The sequence below is a fragment of the Bufo bufo genome, chromosome 3 (genome assembly GCF_905171765.1).
Source record: "Bufo bufo chromosome 3, aBufBuf1.1, whole genome shotgun sequence".
Taxonomy (NCBI): domain Eukaryota; kingdom Metazoa; phylum Chordata; class Amphibia; order Anura; family Bufonidae; genus Bufo; species Bufo bufo.
In genome coordinates, this window is record NC_053391.1 from 662,789,841 (window position 1) to 662,805,411 (window position 15,571).

The following is a 15,571-nucleotide window of genomic DNA, read 5'->3' on the forward strand; positions in this document are numbered from 1 at the left end:
TCCTTAGATTTTTTTCCCCTCAAGGCCCAATAATATCGGGGCCACTTGAGGACATTGTCATCAGGTCCGGCTCGGGAAACCAGAGATGGGATCCCGGGAATTAAGACAGCTCAACGCCGATAACAACACCTGGCTGAGTCACCCCGAGAACGAGGGTAAGTGACACTCTGAAGAAGAATTGGGCAGACTTTGGTTTCATTATCTGTAGTGGGGACAACCAGTCTAAACTCCAACAGGACACATGGGGGCAACTATGTCATCTGGAGATAACTGAGATGTTAAAGGGGTTGGAAATGGGGTTAGAGATGTTATGTGGGGGAATTTACCACGCCTTGCATACCAGAATTCTGTCTAAAAAAAAGTCCCAGAACAGGGATCTGAGACTTTTAGGAGCTTACGTGCTCACATATTTTGAGACATTTTGCATAGTTACTCCACTCACTCAAGCTAAAGTGGGTGGCATGGTTATAGCTGATTTAAGCCAGAATCATTGATCTAGCTCCAGTGAGGAGAGGTTCAGAAAGTGGAGGAACATCTCCAGACAGAAAAGCAGGCAGCAAATTTATCAAACTTCTTGTAACATTTCATTGATTTGGCCCAAATTACAGTACGTCAACGCAGTCTCCTGAAAAACGGACTATAAAAATTCCTCCATAGTAATTGTTGATTTTCTGCTCCGTCTTCTATATTTTAAAAGGTAGGTCCCCTTGATGGACAAGTCTTTTATGCTGTCCACACAGATATCCTGTCCATAAAATGACCACTGATGGAGGGTCCTGTGACCAGACACATCACTCAGCCTCCTCCATAAAAACACACGGCACCTGGTCATCTTATGGACAGGAGTCTGTGCGGACAACACAAAAGACTTGGTCATCAAGGGGACCTACCTTTTGTAATGTAGAAAATGATGCAGAACATCAAAAAAGTCTATATTACTAAGTGCCATATAATCATCTTACATACACACTGGTTAAAGGGGTTATCAAGACTTTCTTAAGTGATGGCCCATCCTCAGAATAGACCATCACAGGCTGATCGGCAGGAGTCCAGCACCCCACATCCTTGTCGATCAGCTGTCACCAGAAGTCAGCGCTGGAGCTACAGAGCCCATTGCAGTGGACAGCGCTCAACACAGCTCCCATTGACATCAATGACAGCAGCAGTGACAAGCGCTGGACTCTACAATGCTGAATAGGCTATGACTTAAAAAAAGCTGGACAACCCCTTCAACAGAAACAAAAAAATTACTACCTAAGTCACTATGTCCAGGCTACAACAGCAGACAGATATAGAAGAACAAATATTAGATAGATAGATAGATAGATAGATAGATCCAGTATCTGGAGCCCATCTTCTGCTCTATGTCAATAATATACTGGAAATACTTCCATTCTTCTTCATTTCTTCGCTCTTTTAGGTCAGACTATCCGGCGAGAACGGTTACGATCAGCTCAGAGAACATCTGGGAGAGACAGGCAACATCGTAATGTCTCCAGGATCAGAGCTCCTCCTCGGCAAATACCATCTGCCAGAGAGAGGAGCCGTTCTCCAATAAGAGCTGAGCCGGCCCAAGCCCCCCGACCATCTGGGGAGAGCAGCCGGGAGAGTGCTCAGACCACCACCCCTGAGTTCCGCCATCCTCGGCCCATACCACCGAGACGCAGGACCAGGCAGAGGCAGCCACCCAGGAGGTCTCCCATACACCCTGCAGAACACCTCTTTAACCTCATAATACAGCTGCAGAGGATGGGCACCATGAGACCTCAGGCCATACCACCGCCAGAGCCCCCAACACCGGCTCCACTGGGTGTGCCCCACCAGCCTCCACCAAGCTCCAGGGCCGTGCAAATTGGAGACCTCCCTACAAGTACCATCACAGCGGAGGAGCCACAGTCATGTGTCATCTGCCTCACTGATTACATCCGGGGTGAGCAGGTGACATCCCTGCCCTGCGGCCACTTGTACCACCAGGCCTGCATCACCCAGTGGCTCCAAAACAGCCACCGCTGTCCCCTGTGCCGCAGGGACTGCTTTTAGTAGAGCATAACACCACATCTACTTCTTCTGTCAATACCACCAAGACAGAAGAAAACCGCACGGGGCGCCGAGGGGGCGTGAAAATTGCTGTAAGAGTTTTTGGAGTTTTCCCAGGTAAGTGACTTTTATATGCAGCAAAATTCCCACTTTCTCACTTACTATTTAAAGCTCTGTTACATCAGTTCATATCTATATATATATATATATATATTTGTTTTTCAGATTCCCACCTATGGGAAGACTTCATCTTGGTCACCATCCAATTTCCTGCAAATAAACAGCAATGACAAGACTGATACGGGTGCGGCACCACAAAGATTATAAATACCACCATGAGTCTTGTTTTTTGGGGCTGGACTCCCAACTAAGCCCCTGCATCCTTGATGTCACAGAGGCATGTTCTGGGGATGTAGCAACTGAGCCCGTCTCTGAGCCTCCTAATCTGCTCAAAAAGACTTGTCAACACGGACTTCATCAGAGGAGACATCTGCAAGACAACCTTATGTCCATCTACCTCTTACCTGAAGAACATCCCCTACAGGTGGAGGACACACTTTCGCCCTCTACATCTAGAAGGCCTACAAGACTTATCTGATCTTCATGGCTTCCTCCAGGCCTTGGGACCTGATATTGCTTCCTACAACTGGTACCTGATAATGGGTATCTCTTCTCCAAGTTCCAAATTCCTGTTGATCCATCAGCACCTGCCATGGACACTTCCTAAAGGACTGTAAGAAACCACATAACATCTCTGGTCCACCTCCAATGGACTCCACTTCTTGATGAATAAATATTGCTGGTGACATATAGTACAACTGCTCGTCCATTCTTATTGATGAGTGAATGTTTTTTCTATCTCCATCCTTCTGATCACAGCGGGCTGCCTTCCATTTTCCCTCAGCAGGGGGCAGTGCTTGGTCACTGTATTAATACATTATGGCGCCCCCTCTAAATCCCTTTTTTGGGTGCCGTCCCCTCCAGGTATTCCCTTCTAACACAGCACCACCTCCTTAGTTGTGCTCCATATATTCCGTAGACCTGGGTCATCAAATGTTTTTTAAAGGGAACCTGTCATCATCATATTACACGGTCAATAATCGTTTATTCATGTCCAGTTTTTTGCCCAACTCCCTCGTTACCTGTTTAACTTGTGTAATTATACAAAATTAGGTCAGTTATGAAATCAGATACATCAGTTTTGTGGAGTAAAAAAGTTTCAAGTCATGCCAAGTGCAACATTTCCATGGCAACAGTGACATTTTGCGACTTTTCGTATCATTTAAATTTTTCACAGTGGGTTATGTTTTAGGCTAGGGCAAGGATGCTCAACCTGCAGCACTCCAGCTGTTGCAAAACTACAACTCCCAGCATGCCCTGCTGTAGGCTGATAGCTGTAGGCTGTCCGGGCATGCTGGGAGTTGTAGTTTTGCAACAGCTGGAGGGCCGCAGGTTGGGCATCCCTGCTGTAGGCTGTCTAAGCATGCTGAGAATTGTAGTTTTGGAACAGCTGGAGGGCCGTAAGTTGGGCATTCCAGAGCTAGGGCTACAACTACATTGCGACAAGTGTCGCGTGACATTTATGGTGCACCGATGTCGTGCAACATTTTTTTGTCATGATAGTCAATAGTGTCGCACTAAAATCCAACTTGGATGGATTTTTTGCGACTGTCGAGTCGTGATCACAGCATGTCGCAGTGCGACATCATTGCCTATCATTATAAAAAATGTTGCGCAACTTTTCTACAACAAAAAGTCAACCCTAGTCTAAAAGCTAAAAGTGAGATTAGACCTGGATTATGGCCGATTTACTATGTGCTACTTTTGCAAATGTCACAAAAAAGTTGCAACCCACTGGTGTACTTTTACATCTAAAGGCGTAAACCACATTACACTCACGCCAAATATATTATTAAGGTGCACCAATTCATACACTTGGTGCAGGTACACAAAGCAAAGCCAGACTTAGGGTACTTTCACACTTGCGGCAGAGTGATCCGGCAAGCAGTTCCATCGCCGGCATTGAAATCCGTCTTACAAATGCATTGAAATGCCGGATCCATCTTTCCGGTGTCATCCGGATTAATAGATCCGGCATTAATTTTTTTTAAATTTTTTTGGGTCTGCACATTCCAGTATTTTGAATGCCGGATCCGGCACTAATACATTTCTATGGGAAAAAAATGCCGGCATTCAAGCAAGTGTTTAGTTTTTTGGGCCGGAGATAAAACCGTAGCATGCTGCGGTTTTATCTCTGTCCTGATCAGTCAAAAAGTCTGAACTGAAGACATCCTGATGCAGAATACATGGGGATAAAACTGATCAGGCCTTTTCCGGTATATAGCCCTAGGATGGAACTCTATGCCGGAAAAGAAAAACGCTAGTGTGAAAGTATCCTTAAAACTGACACAAAAACAACCTTAGGCCTCATGCACCCGGCCGTTGATTTGGTCCGCATCCGAGCCACAGTTTTGGAGGCTCGGATGCGGACCCATTCACTTCAATAGGGCCGCGAAAGATGCGGACAGCACTCCGTGTGCTGGCCGTATCCGTTGATCCGTTCCGTGGTCCGCCCAAAAAATATAACCTGTCCTATTCTTGTCCGTGCTTTGCGAACAAAAATAGGCAGTTTTATTAAAGGCTGTCCGTGCCGTTTCGCAAATTGCGGAACGCACACGGACGCCATCCGTGTTTTGCGGATCCGCAGTTTGCGGAACGCAAAACACACAACGGTCATGTGCATGAGGCCTTAAATGATAAATGACCCTTAAAGGATAACTGTCACATTTAGACCCTAATTTCAATTTTCATATATGTAGTTACTAATAACATGATATTCCAGAATCAGTTACTATTAGACTGACTTACCCCATATTTAATAAGATTCAGCCCTTAGCAACCAGTCTGCATAAAACTGCAATTTCACTATTCAGTTAAGATGGCCGCCACTGCCCTCACCCTGAGGCTAATCCCGCCTGCCCTCACTAGCCAGTAACAATAGCCCCCCAAAAGTGTCAGTAACCAGAGCCCTCCCCCTAAAGGGTTAATCTCCTGCAGCACAAAGGGGTCCTCTTACCACATGTTGCTTTCATTTATACACTGAGCAGACGGCAGATCTCCCTTCCCTGGTCTGCGCTGCTCCAACTCTGCCTTCTCCAGCTCTGCTGAGTGAGGGAGCGTCTGCCAAGCGCAGGGACAGGGAGAAGGGCACACAGCCCAGGCACTGTTATCAGCTGCTGGGGAGGACCTGGCTTTAATCATTTACTTACAGTCCCTGGCTGTCAGTAATGTGACCCTCCACGCCGCGTGCTCCGTCCTTCAACAGATAGACGGACCATGCCTAGCAACCCTATTTTAGGCACAGGTAAAAGTAGGCAGTACAGGGAACAAAAATGTGGAATTAAGGGGTAATTGAATACACAGTGAAAAGTTGAAATAGGGCCACCAAGGAGATATTAATCACCACAATCCAATACTCCAAAAAAAAAAAAATATATGACAGTTATACTTTGAAGCGGCTCTCTCACCAGAAGACCCTATTAAACCAGGAATACTGCCTGGTAGGGTTGACCATGCTGATTAAAACTGTACCTTTCTTTTGTCTGTATGTTAAATCGCTGCAGAGATATCTGTGTTTTTATCCATATGCAAATGAACAATTCAAGCACTCAGAGGCGGGGCTTTCACACAGGAGTTGCGGGAAAATGTGCGGGTGCGTTGCGGGAACACCCGCAATTTTTCCGCGCGAGTGCAAAACATTGTAATGCGTTTTGCACTCGCGTGAGAAAAATCGCGCATGTTTGGTTCCCAAACCCAAACTTCTTCACAGAAATTCGGGCTTGGGATCGGTGTTCTGTAGATTGTATTGTTTTCCCTTATAACATGGTTATAAGGGAAAATAATAGCATTCTGAATACAGAATGCATAGTAAAACAGCGCTGGAGGGGTTAAAAAAAAATAAAAATTTAACTCACCTTAGTCCACTTGATCGCGTAGCCCGGCATTTCCTTCTGTCTCCTTTGTTGAATAGGACCTGTGGTGAGCATTCATTATAGGTCGAGGACCTTTGATGACGTCACTCCGGTCATCACATGGTACGTCACATGATCTTTTACCATGGTGATTCAATGCTCAAAAAATGTTTTGTCTCACTCCCATTTCTTCTTGTTGCATGTTGAAGCTCTACTTGGAACCTTGTTAAGATCCAGCCATGCTAAATAGGATTTTTTGCCATTTTTCAAGTGGTCTTAAACTTTTGATCAAGACTGTAGCTTTGTCAACCTCAGGTCCCACGATCCTGCTTCCTCTTTCACTGGTTAGCATTGGATCCCTGAGGTTAGCCATCCCAATGTTACCTCCCTCTGTCTTCTACTATATATGTTAGCAGAAAGTAGGGAACAGCTAGAAGGAAGTATGACTGCAGGATCCGACTACACAGTGTTTGCTTGTAGTCTGTTACCATGGAAACATATATACATTGGGGATGTTTCCACAAAACGATAACAATTTTTAGTTAATCCACTGCAAAATCACTGTATTCTGCATTTCTGATCCACTGAGGGAATTTAATAAAATAGTTCTGAAAGTGAACAAAGCCTAGATTTAAACAAGTGATGGAACATCCCTTCTGCCAGAAAGAAAAAAAAATTGGACGACTTCTTAAATGGACGACACACAGATGGTGTCCACGTGTTTGTCTGTTTTTCTCACGGACCCTTTCACTTGAACAGATAACTCTTGCACAAAAATACGAGCAAAGTGGCGCATGGTGTGATTTTCACTGCATGGACTAATGTTATGGATGTAAAATCAGACATGGGACTGGACCCTCTGACTATAAGGAGTCAGTCGGCGTGCTGTACGTTCTACACTCGGACCGCACAGAGATGTGATGAGCTCTTCAGAGAGCACAGACCACAGAATCACAGTTCCAGTCTCTTGTCGATAATTCCTATCATGGCTTATAGGGGTTCTCTGAGCTACAGATATTGATGATCCATCCTCAGGATAGGTAATCAATATCCAATATTCAGACCACCGCTGATCATCCGTGGCACCGGATAGTGACGGTGTACAGAGAGGAAGCAGAAGGATCTGTACTACATGTTGTTTCTGAAACTCAGCTGCCGTTCACTTGAATGGACGCTGAGCTGCAGTGCCCCGGCATGGCCACTACACGGCGTATGGAGCCGTCAGCTTCCACTTAGTACAATGCTAGTTTTTGCTGCCAGAAATAGCTGGGGTTCCAAGTGTCGAACCCCCATTGATCTGATATTGAGGACCTATCCTCAATATCTATCGCCCGGAGAGCCCTGTCGACTATGTTCGTCAACGTGGAAGGGCTGTTTGGAATTCTAGTGACAGTGTCTCTCCAGGGGTGTACCGGCATCGGCCCACAGGGAAATTTCCCGGTGGCCGGATGCCCAGGAGCTGCCCTCCCCGTACATAAATATTTAATGCTCTCAGCATTAATTCATCTGGGAGCCCCAGGTACCTATGCAACTGACTGGCAGCACTGTGGTATTTGGTTCCGCTGGGGCGGTATTTTGTGCTGCACTATGGTATTGCTGGCCCGCCTACTTGTGTTTCTGTGAATTTGGACCTGCCCACAACATGGGGCCATTTTTAGTTTTTTATTTCCAGCTCCACTTTAAGCTCCCCCCTGCAGGTCTCTATGGATAAAACGAGCAGAGCAGGGAACAATGAAAGAGTATGGACAATAAGTTTTTATTTTCGTATTTTGTACATGCCCATGATAGATATTTTTTTAACTCTTCGTATTCCCCACATGATTTATGTTCCGAGGGGTACAGCACTACCCTATACACTACTCACTCAATGCGCTCAGCATTTAATACTGAGAGTAAACCCCAGGTTCAGATACTTACATATACCATACACTTACATCAAGTATTTTTTACCCGTCTCTTATACCAGTTTCCCATGTTCCAAGGAAACGCCGGAAACGTTTAGAGCCAATCAAATATTAATGGTGATGATGCATTATGTCAGTTTTATTTAACCATCAATTTTTAATGAGCAGGGGGCTGAATCACGGCTGACGAGGTGACTCCCTTCCTTTGCTTAGCTTTCTGTATGTATAATTTATCAGTGGTGTAATGGACTGAACAAATATTTAAAAACTTGGTGTCGACTTGTCATATTTTTGTTATAGAGAAGAGAGAATATGACCTCTATAGAGCAGCTTTGCCCGTCAGGGGTTCATAGTGGAGCACAAAAGAAGTAGTCCCGAATGCACCCCAGACATCCTGAGCCAAAACTCAGCCGTGGCCCGGCCTGTGGATTAGCTCCATTGCCGTCCGGTGTGGTCAATATGCTGCACAGACTTTAGGGCACAAAATATCTTATTCACAGGCAATGCCGGGGAGATCCACATGCATGTGAGCTTGGAAGTTGAAGGCTTCTGTGTTGGCCCCATGTTCGTACAGTACGTGCCCACGGTCAGTTTTTCTGATGCAGTTTTGGAAGCCAAATCAGGAGCGGATCATAAAAGAAGAGAAGGCATAAAGGACAGATACAACGTATCCTCTTTTTTATTAATTCACTCCTGGTTTTGGTATCCAGAGGTTGTGTGTCAGGTGGACATGTATTCTGGGGATCATTTGGGCATGGAGGCTGGATTCTCTTCGATGCCTAAGACAACCCCTTTAGCCACACGGTCGGGTTTCCTAATGCAGTTTTGTAAGCCAAAATCAGGATCATAAAAGAAGAGAAAGTACGCAGGAGGAATAAGTCTCTTTTTTTTTTTTAAATCCACTTCTGGTTTTGGCTTCTAAAACTGAATGCAGAAACCTGACCGTGTGGCCATACCCTTAAAGGGGTTATCCAACCCCTATAATGTCCCCCCAAAATACACGGGCACCTCATACAGCTTATACTTATTCCAGCACCTGCGTCACTCCTTATGCCCGCACGGCCGCAGCTGCATCTACCTGACGAGCAGATCAGAACATCTGGTGACGGGCGGCAGCCAATAGTAGGCCGCGACGGGGACGAGCCTCCCTAGCATTGGGTGATGCTAGGAAGGCTCGGTCCCGTTACAGCCTGTTATTGGCTGACCCCCCGTCACCGGATGTTTTGATTCGAGGAACGGGGAGATGCAGCGGCGGCCGTGCGGGCATCAGGAGTGATGCAGGGAGCAAGGTGAGTATAATCTATATGAGGGGCCTGGGCATTTTAGGAGTTGGATAAACCCTTTAAGGTAATTTTTCACTCTCTACAGACGACACTTTGAAGGCATCGCAGGTAATACAAAATATTCAGTGCACTGAGATGGAAAATAAATAGCTAGAGAGTCATTATTCCAGACAACCTATAGAAAGGCCGGCGACGTGGCAGAACTATTAGGTAAAGCAGCGGGGATCTGGACTGCACAAAGTACAAACCACAGGAAGCAAGTGTTTATTGTGCTACTTCATACATTATTACTAAGACCTCTGTTCTGCCTCCACCTGAGGAGACTTTACACAGCAACCTGAACAAAAAATGTCACAGCAATACATATTACATATCTGCTGGAATTAAACCCAATGGGTACACATACAATGCATTCAGAAAGTCTTCAGAACCCTTTCACTTTTTCACATTTTGTTATATTGCTACTTGTCTTACAATACAATAAAAAAAAAATCATGTTTTCCCCCATCATCCTGCCCTCGGTACCCCATAATAAGAACGTGAACACAGATTTTAGAAATGTTTGTAAATGTATTAAGTTTATAAAAAATGAAAAACTTAAATTCTGCACGGACATGTTTCAGACCCTTTGCTATGACACTTGACACTTAGCTCCAGGGGCCTCCCATTTCTCTTGATCATCTTGGAGATGTTTCTACACCTTGACTGGAGTCTACCCGTGGTAAATTTAGTTGATTGGACATGATTTGGAAAGATACAGCCCTGTCCGTATAAAGTCTTACAGCTGCCATGCATATCAGAGCAAAAACCAAGCCATGAGGAGGAAACAACTGCGTGTAGAGCTCCGAGACACGATGGTGTGGAGGCACAGATCTCGAGAAGGGGACAAAAGCCATTCTAAGAGCACAGAGTCCTCCATAATTCTTAAATGGAAGACATATGGAACAACCAGGACTCTTCCTGCAGCTTGCCGCCCCACCAAACTAAGTAATCGGGGGAGAAGGGCCTTGGTAAGAGAGATGACTAAGAACCCAATGAGCTCCAAAGATCCTGTCTGCAGATGGGAGAAACTTTCAGAAGGTCAACCATCACTGCATCCTCCACCAATCTGGCCTTAAATGGCACAGTGGCCAGTAACAAGACTCTCCTCAATAAAAGACACATTCAAGTTTTTACAAAGCACCTAAAGGACTCTCAGACTGTGAGAAACAAGATTCTCTGGTCTGATGAAACAAAGACAATTATAAGCATCATGTCTGGAAGAAACCAGGCACTGCTCAATACCATCCCTACAGTGAAGCACGGTGGTGGCAGCATCATGCTGTGGGGCTGTTTTATAGTGGCTGGGACAAGGAGACTGGTCAGGGTTGCGAATGAGAAGCTGAATGAGATAAAGTACAGAGATATTCTTAATGAAAACCGCATCCAGAGAGCCCTGGACCTCAGACTGGGCCGACGGTTCACCTTCCAGCAAGACAATGACCCTAAGCACACAGCCAAGACAATACAGGAGTAGCTTAGGGACAACTTGGTGAATGTCCTTGAGTGCTCAAACATCTCTAGAGAGACCTGAAAATGGCTGTTCACTCACAGTCCCCATCCAACCTCACAGAGCTCAAGAAGATCTGCAGAGAAGAATGACAGAAATTCCCCCATTTTTATTTTTTCATATTAGGACAATGTCGCAATGTGAGAAAGGTAAAGGGTATGAAGAATTTGCGAATCTCCTCTGTATGTAAATCTGACATGATAAATCCCCCGGCACATCACATGAATGCTGCTGCTTAAGATTCACTTCATACAGTAGTTTACAGAATTTTTGCACTGTGGCTTCAATAAATAAAAATAAGGGCTGTGTCTCTGTGGCTACAGACTACCAACAAGCCCTGAGTATAGTGTGATCCTGCAGTTAAAGGGGTTATCCAACCCCTGAAATGCCCCTCCATATATCTGGGCCGCTCACACACAATGTACCTAACCCGCTCCTGGAGCCCGCACGGCTGCCGCTGACAGCCAACAGCAGGCGGTGACGCGAATGAGCCTCCTTAGCATCGCAGGTGACACTAGGAAGGCTCGTCCTCGTCACCGCCTGCTATTGGCTTCCCCCCCCGACGCAGGATGTTTTCATCCATGAAACAGGGGGTGCAAGGGAGCGAGGTAAGTACATTGTGTGTATGGGCATATGGGATGGGCATTTCAGGGGTTAGATAACCCCTTTAAGTGCTGGTCTGTCTCTGCCACAGCTTCCTAACCCACTGTGTGCCATTATGCCCGGGCACCCATGAAGGGCTTGTCTGCTGGGGTAATACTTTTTAGAGTAGGGGCAGAATAGTGTAAAAAAAAAAGAAGATCCTCGACTGTCCGTCTAGTGCTTACAGTACCTGGTCCTAGCCGGTCTTTGCTTTCTGGTCCCACCTCAACACACAGGAAGTGGCGGGTGATGCCCTCCCACCCAATCACTGGCCGCAGCAGAGACCTGCCTCAACCAGTGATTGGCTGAGTGGGCATTTCTGGCCACTTCCTGTGTGTCAAGGCAGGACCAGGAAGCGTTGAAATGCTTCTTAATAAATTAGACACATCTGCTGCACTCCAAGCTCCAGAAACTTAAAAAAAATGTTAGCTAATGGCTGGTGCAGAGCTGAATGATAACTTGGGCCAGTTACTTAACTGAATTATAGTAAATCCAGTGGGCCTTATTTACACATGGCAAATTTGTTTAGGAATTTTCTGGTGCTGCCAAAAACAGATGAATGGATCTACCGTATGTTTATCGCAGAAATTACTGCAGCAAATCTGCCACTTATAGAGAAGTGCGAAGAAAGTGCAGATCCACAGGATAAAAGTATTACGGCATATGACTAAAACATTCCGATTAGTGGGGTCTGCCCTCTCGGACCCCCCACCAATGTGGCAACCTTGGTCCATTCAGCTGTTCTTCTGCACAGCGGCGTCACTCGCTTTTCCCCAGGCAAGCACTGTGCAGGGAATCACAGCATAGCCCTATTAAAGTGAATGGAGCTCGCCGTGAGAACTGATGTAAAGGGATACGCTGCCACTTAATATGACGGGAAGTTCTCTTTAAAGGGTTTATACCTTTCTTATATATGGGATACACCGTTATATTATGTGGGTGAGCAGATACCTGTTTTACGATCCTTAACATGAGCCATGGTCTGTCTGGTGGTGATTCCCAAATCCTGTATGCAGCGTAAAAGTCGCCGTCCCCGCTCTGCAATTACATATCGGCCTTCTCCAGCTGACAACTTACCTAAAACAATGTACAGGGAAAGGAAGAAAGGAGATTGATATCTGGGATTAATTGGGCTACATGGAATAATATTCAACAAATATATATTATATATCTAGATCAGTATTTCATTGAATTTTTGGCTGTTCAGTTTATCCTTATATATTCAGATAATCCATTTGTCAGTTTACTGCTACTGTGAGTGTAAAGATGGTATCTGCAGGGTAATCCTCAATGCAACAGTAGGTGCAGAATTCGGATAACAGCATGATAGCTCCACAGGCCTAGATAAAGATGTCCACAGAAGAGAATTGCACTTATCAGTGTGATGCTCTAACTACCAGGGGTTGTCTCTCTGGTCGCAGTGACGGTCTGACTGAGGGAGTTAAAAGAGTTTTCCAAAATTTGAATACTGATGACCTATCCTCTGGATAGATCATCATAATCTGATCATTGGGGGTCTGATATTCGGGACCCCCGCTGATCAGCTGTTTGAGAAGGCAACGGTGCTCCTGTGAGCGCCGCAACCTTCTCGCAGCAAACCAAGCACAGCGCCATACATTGTAATGTGGCTGTGCTTGGTATCGCAGCTCAGCCCCATTCACTTCTATAGGGCTGAGGTGCACCGTGTCGTCACTTGGCCTAGGAAAAGCTGCGAGAAGGCCACGGAGCTACTGCAAGCACTGCTGCCTTCTCGACCAGCTGAACGTCAGGGGTGCTGGCTGTCAGCCCCCCACCGATCAGATACTGATGACCTATCCAGAGGATAGTTCATCAGTAAAAAAAAAAAGTCTCAAAAAACCCCTTTAAGTAAGACTGTCTGCTGTACTAAAAGTCTAAACAAAGAGGAAGTTTAAGAGCCAGGAGAGGAAGTGGAATACATGGAGTAACTTCAAAAGATTATATCCAGAAAATCATTCATCTTTATTTTATTTAAAAAAAATGACAGACACAGAGCCAGAAAGTAAAAACTTCTCATCATGACCTCAAAGTAGTGCTGCTTTCCAAATACTGCAACTAGAGCTTGTGAAACCTAAGATTCTGGGCAAAAACACCCAAAGCAAAGCCCTTACATTCACTCTATAATTCACAGCCTGGGTGCGTTACATACATTGGCTGACATCTACTATTATGAGTCCACTGAGTTTTTGTCATAAAAGACACCAAAATATAAAGCACTTTACCGCATCTAGGTTTAGCGAAATTATCTGCATCTAGCCTGAGAAAGGGCTGTTTCACTTCAGAAAATGGCATTTCTCATGTAGAAAAGGTTAATACAAGGCACTTACTAATGTATTGTGATTGTCCATATTGCCTCCTTTGCTGGCTGGATTCATTTTTCCATCACATTATACACTGCTCGTTTCCATTGTTACGACCACCCCGTAATTTAGCAGTGGTGGTCGTGCTTGCACACTATGGGAAAAAGTGCCGGTCTCTCTGGTGGCTGGGAATGTGGGAGTGCGCTTAGGCACACATGCGAAGCAGCTTCCATAGCCAGCCCATAACCCATGGAAACAGTGTATAATTTGATAGAAAAACAAATCCAGCCAACAAAGGAGGCAATATGGACAATCCCAATACATTAGTAAGTGTCTTGTGTTAAAGGCTATGTACACCTTCAGAGGCAATTTTTGTTTATGACTGCATTTTATTCATTTTTGGCTTAAAATCATTTTTTCAACTGGCCTTTATTAAAAATATTGAACCATTCTGTCACAAAGAGTTAACTGTTTTTCTAGCTGTGTGACTTGGTACTTTCACTTAGTGCTGTCAGCTAATACTCTTATCTCTAAACTACTGAGAGGTCATAAACATATTTAAGCCACATTCCTATCAGTAAGATAAGAACTGAGCTATAATAAGTGTGTATAATGTCAGAGAGCAGAGATAAGGAGCCCATCAGCTCCCTGACTGATGGAAAAGAGAGAAAATCCAGAGGCTGCTTCTAGAGCATCTCAGCTATGTGAAATAAGTCCAGCTCACCTACTGTCCTCCGTGCACAAGACGAGACAAGGCTAGCTCTCCATATGGGAAAATCAGAAAAAGGAGTTTCAGCACTGGATGGTTATTCGTTGCGTTGTCTTTATTCTCCATTTCACATTTAGGTTACATATGATTAGGGCTGCAGCTAACGATTATTTGAATAATCGATTAGTTGTCGATAATTTCATCGATTAATCAATTAATCTGGAAAAAACACCAAAATTACAAAACAAAGAGGTTTATATGATTTTACTTGAAAAATTATGTTCAAAGGCCATATTAAAACAAATTGTGGATGGCACTGTTATGGGGGATCTGTGGATGACACTATTATGGGGGATCTGTGGATGGCGCTGTTATGGGGGGGATCTGTGCATGGCGCTGTTATGGGGGGATCTGTGCATGGCGCTGTTATGGGGGATCTCTGGATGGCACTGTTATGGAGGGGATCTGTGGATGGCACTGTTATGGAGGGGATCTGTGGATGGCACTGTTTTGGAGGGGATCTGTGGATGACACTATTATGGAGGGGATCTGTGGATGGCACTGTTATGGAGGGGATCTGTGGATGACACTGTTATGGAGGGGATCTGTGGATGGCACTGTTTTGGAGGGGATCTGTGGATGACACTATTATGGGGGATCTGTGGATGGCACTGTTATGGAGGGGATCTGTGGATGGCACTGTTATGAAGGGGATCTGTGGATGGCACTGTTATGGAGGGGATCTGTGGATGGCACTGTTTTGGACGGGATCTGTGGATGGCACTGTTTTGGACGGGATCTGTGGATGACACTATTATGGGGGATCTGTGGATGGCGCTGTTATGGTGGGGATCTATGGATGGCGCTGTTATGGGGGGGATCTGTGGATGACACTATTATGGAGGATCTGTGGATGGCACTGTTATGGGGGATCTGTGAATGGCACTGTTATGGAGGGGATCTGTGAATGGCACTGTTATGGAGGGGATCTGTGGATGGCACTGTTATGGAGGGGATCTGTGGATGGCACTGTTATGGAGGGGATCTGTGGATGGCACTGTTATGGAGGGGATCTGTGGATGGCACTGTTATGGCGAGAGGGATCTGTGGATGACACTGTTATGGGGGGATCTATAGATGACACTATATAGCATCTTA

General features: G+C 45.3%; 1 protein-coding gene across 1 annotated transcript in view; it reads right to left on the reverse strand.

The window, feature by feature from the left end:
- Nucleotides 1-15,571, reverse strand: part of PIWIL4 (piwi like RNA-mediated gene silencing 4) — a 323,109-nt gene that overhangs the window by 268,985 nt on the left and 38,553 nt on the right. Inside the window, exon 3 of the mRNA XM_040422480.1 lies at nt 12,338-12,463. Within this exon, the coding sequence (XP_040278414.1) occupies nt 12,338-12,463 (126 nt within the window). The remainder of the gene's footprint in view (nt 1-12,337; nt 12,464-15,571) is intronic.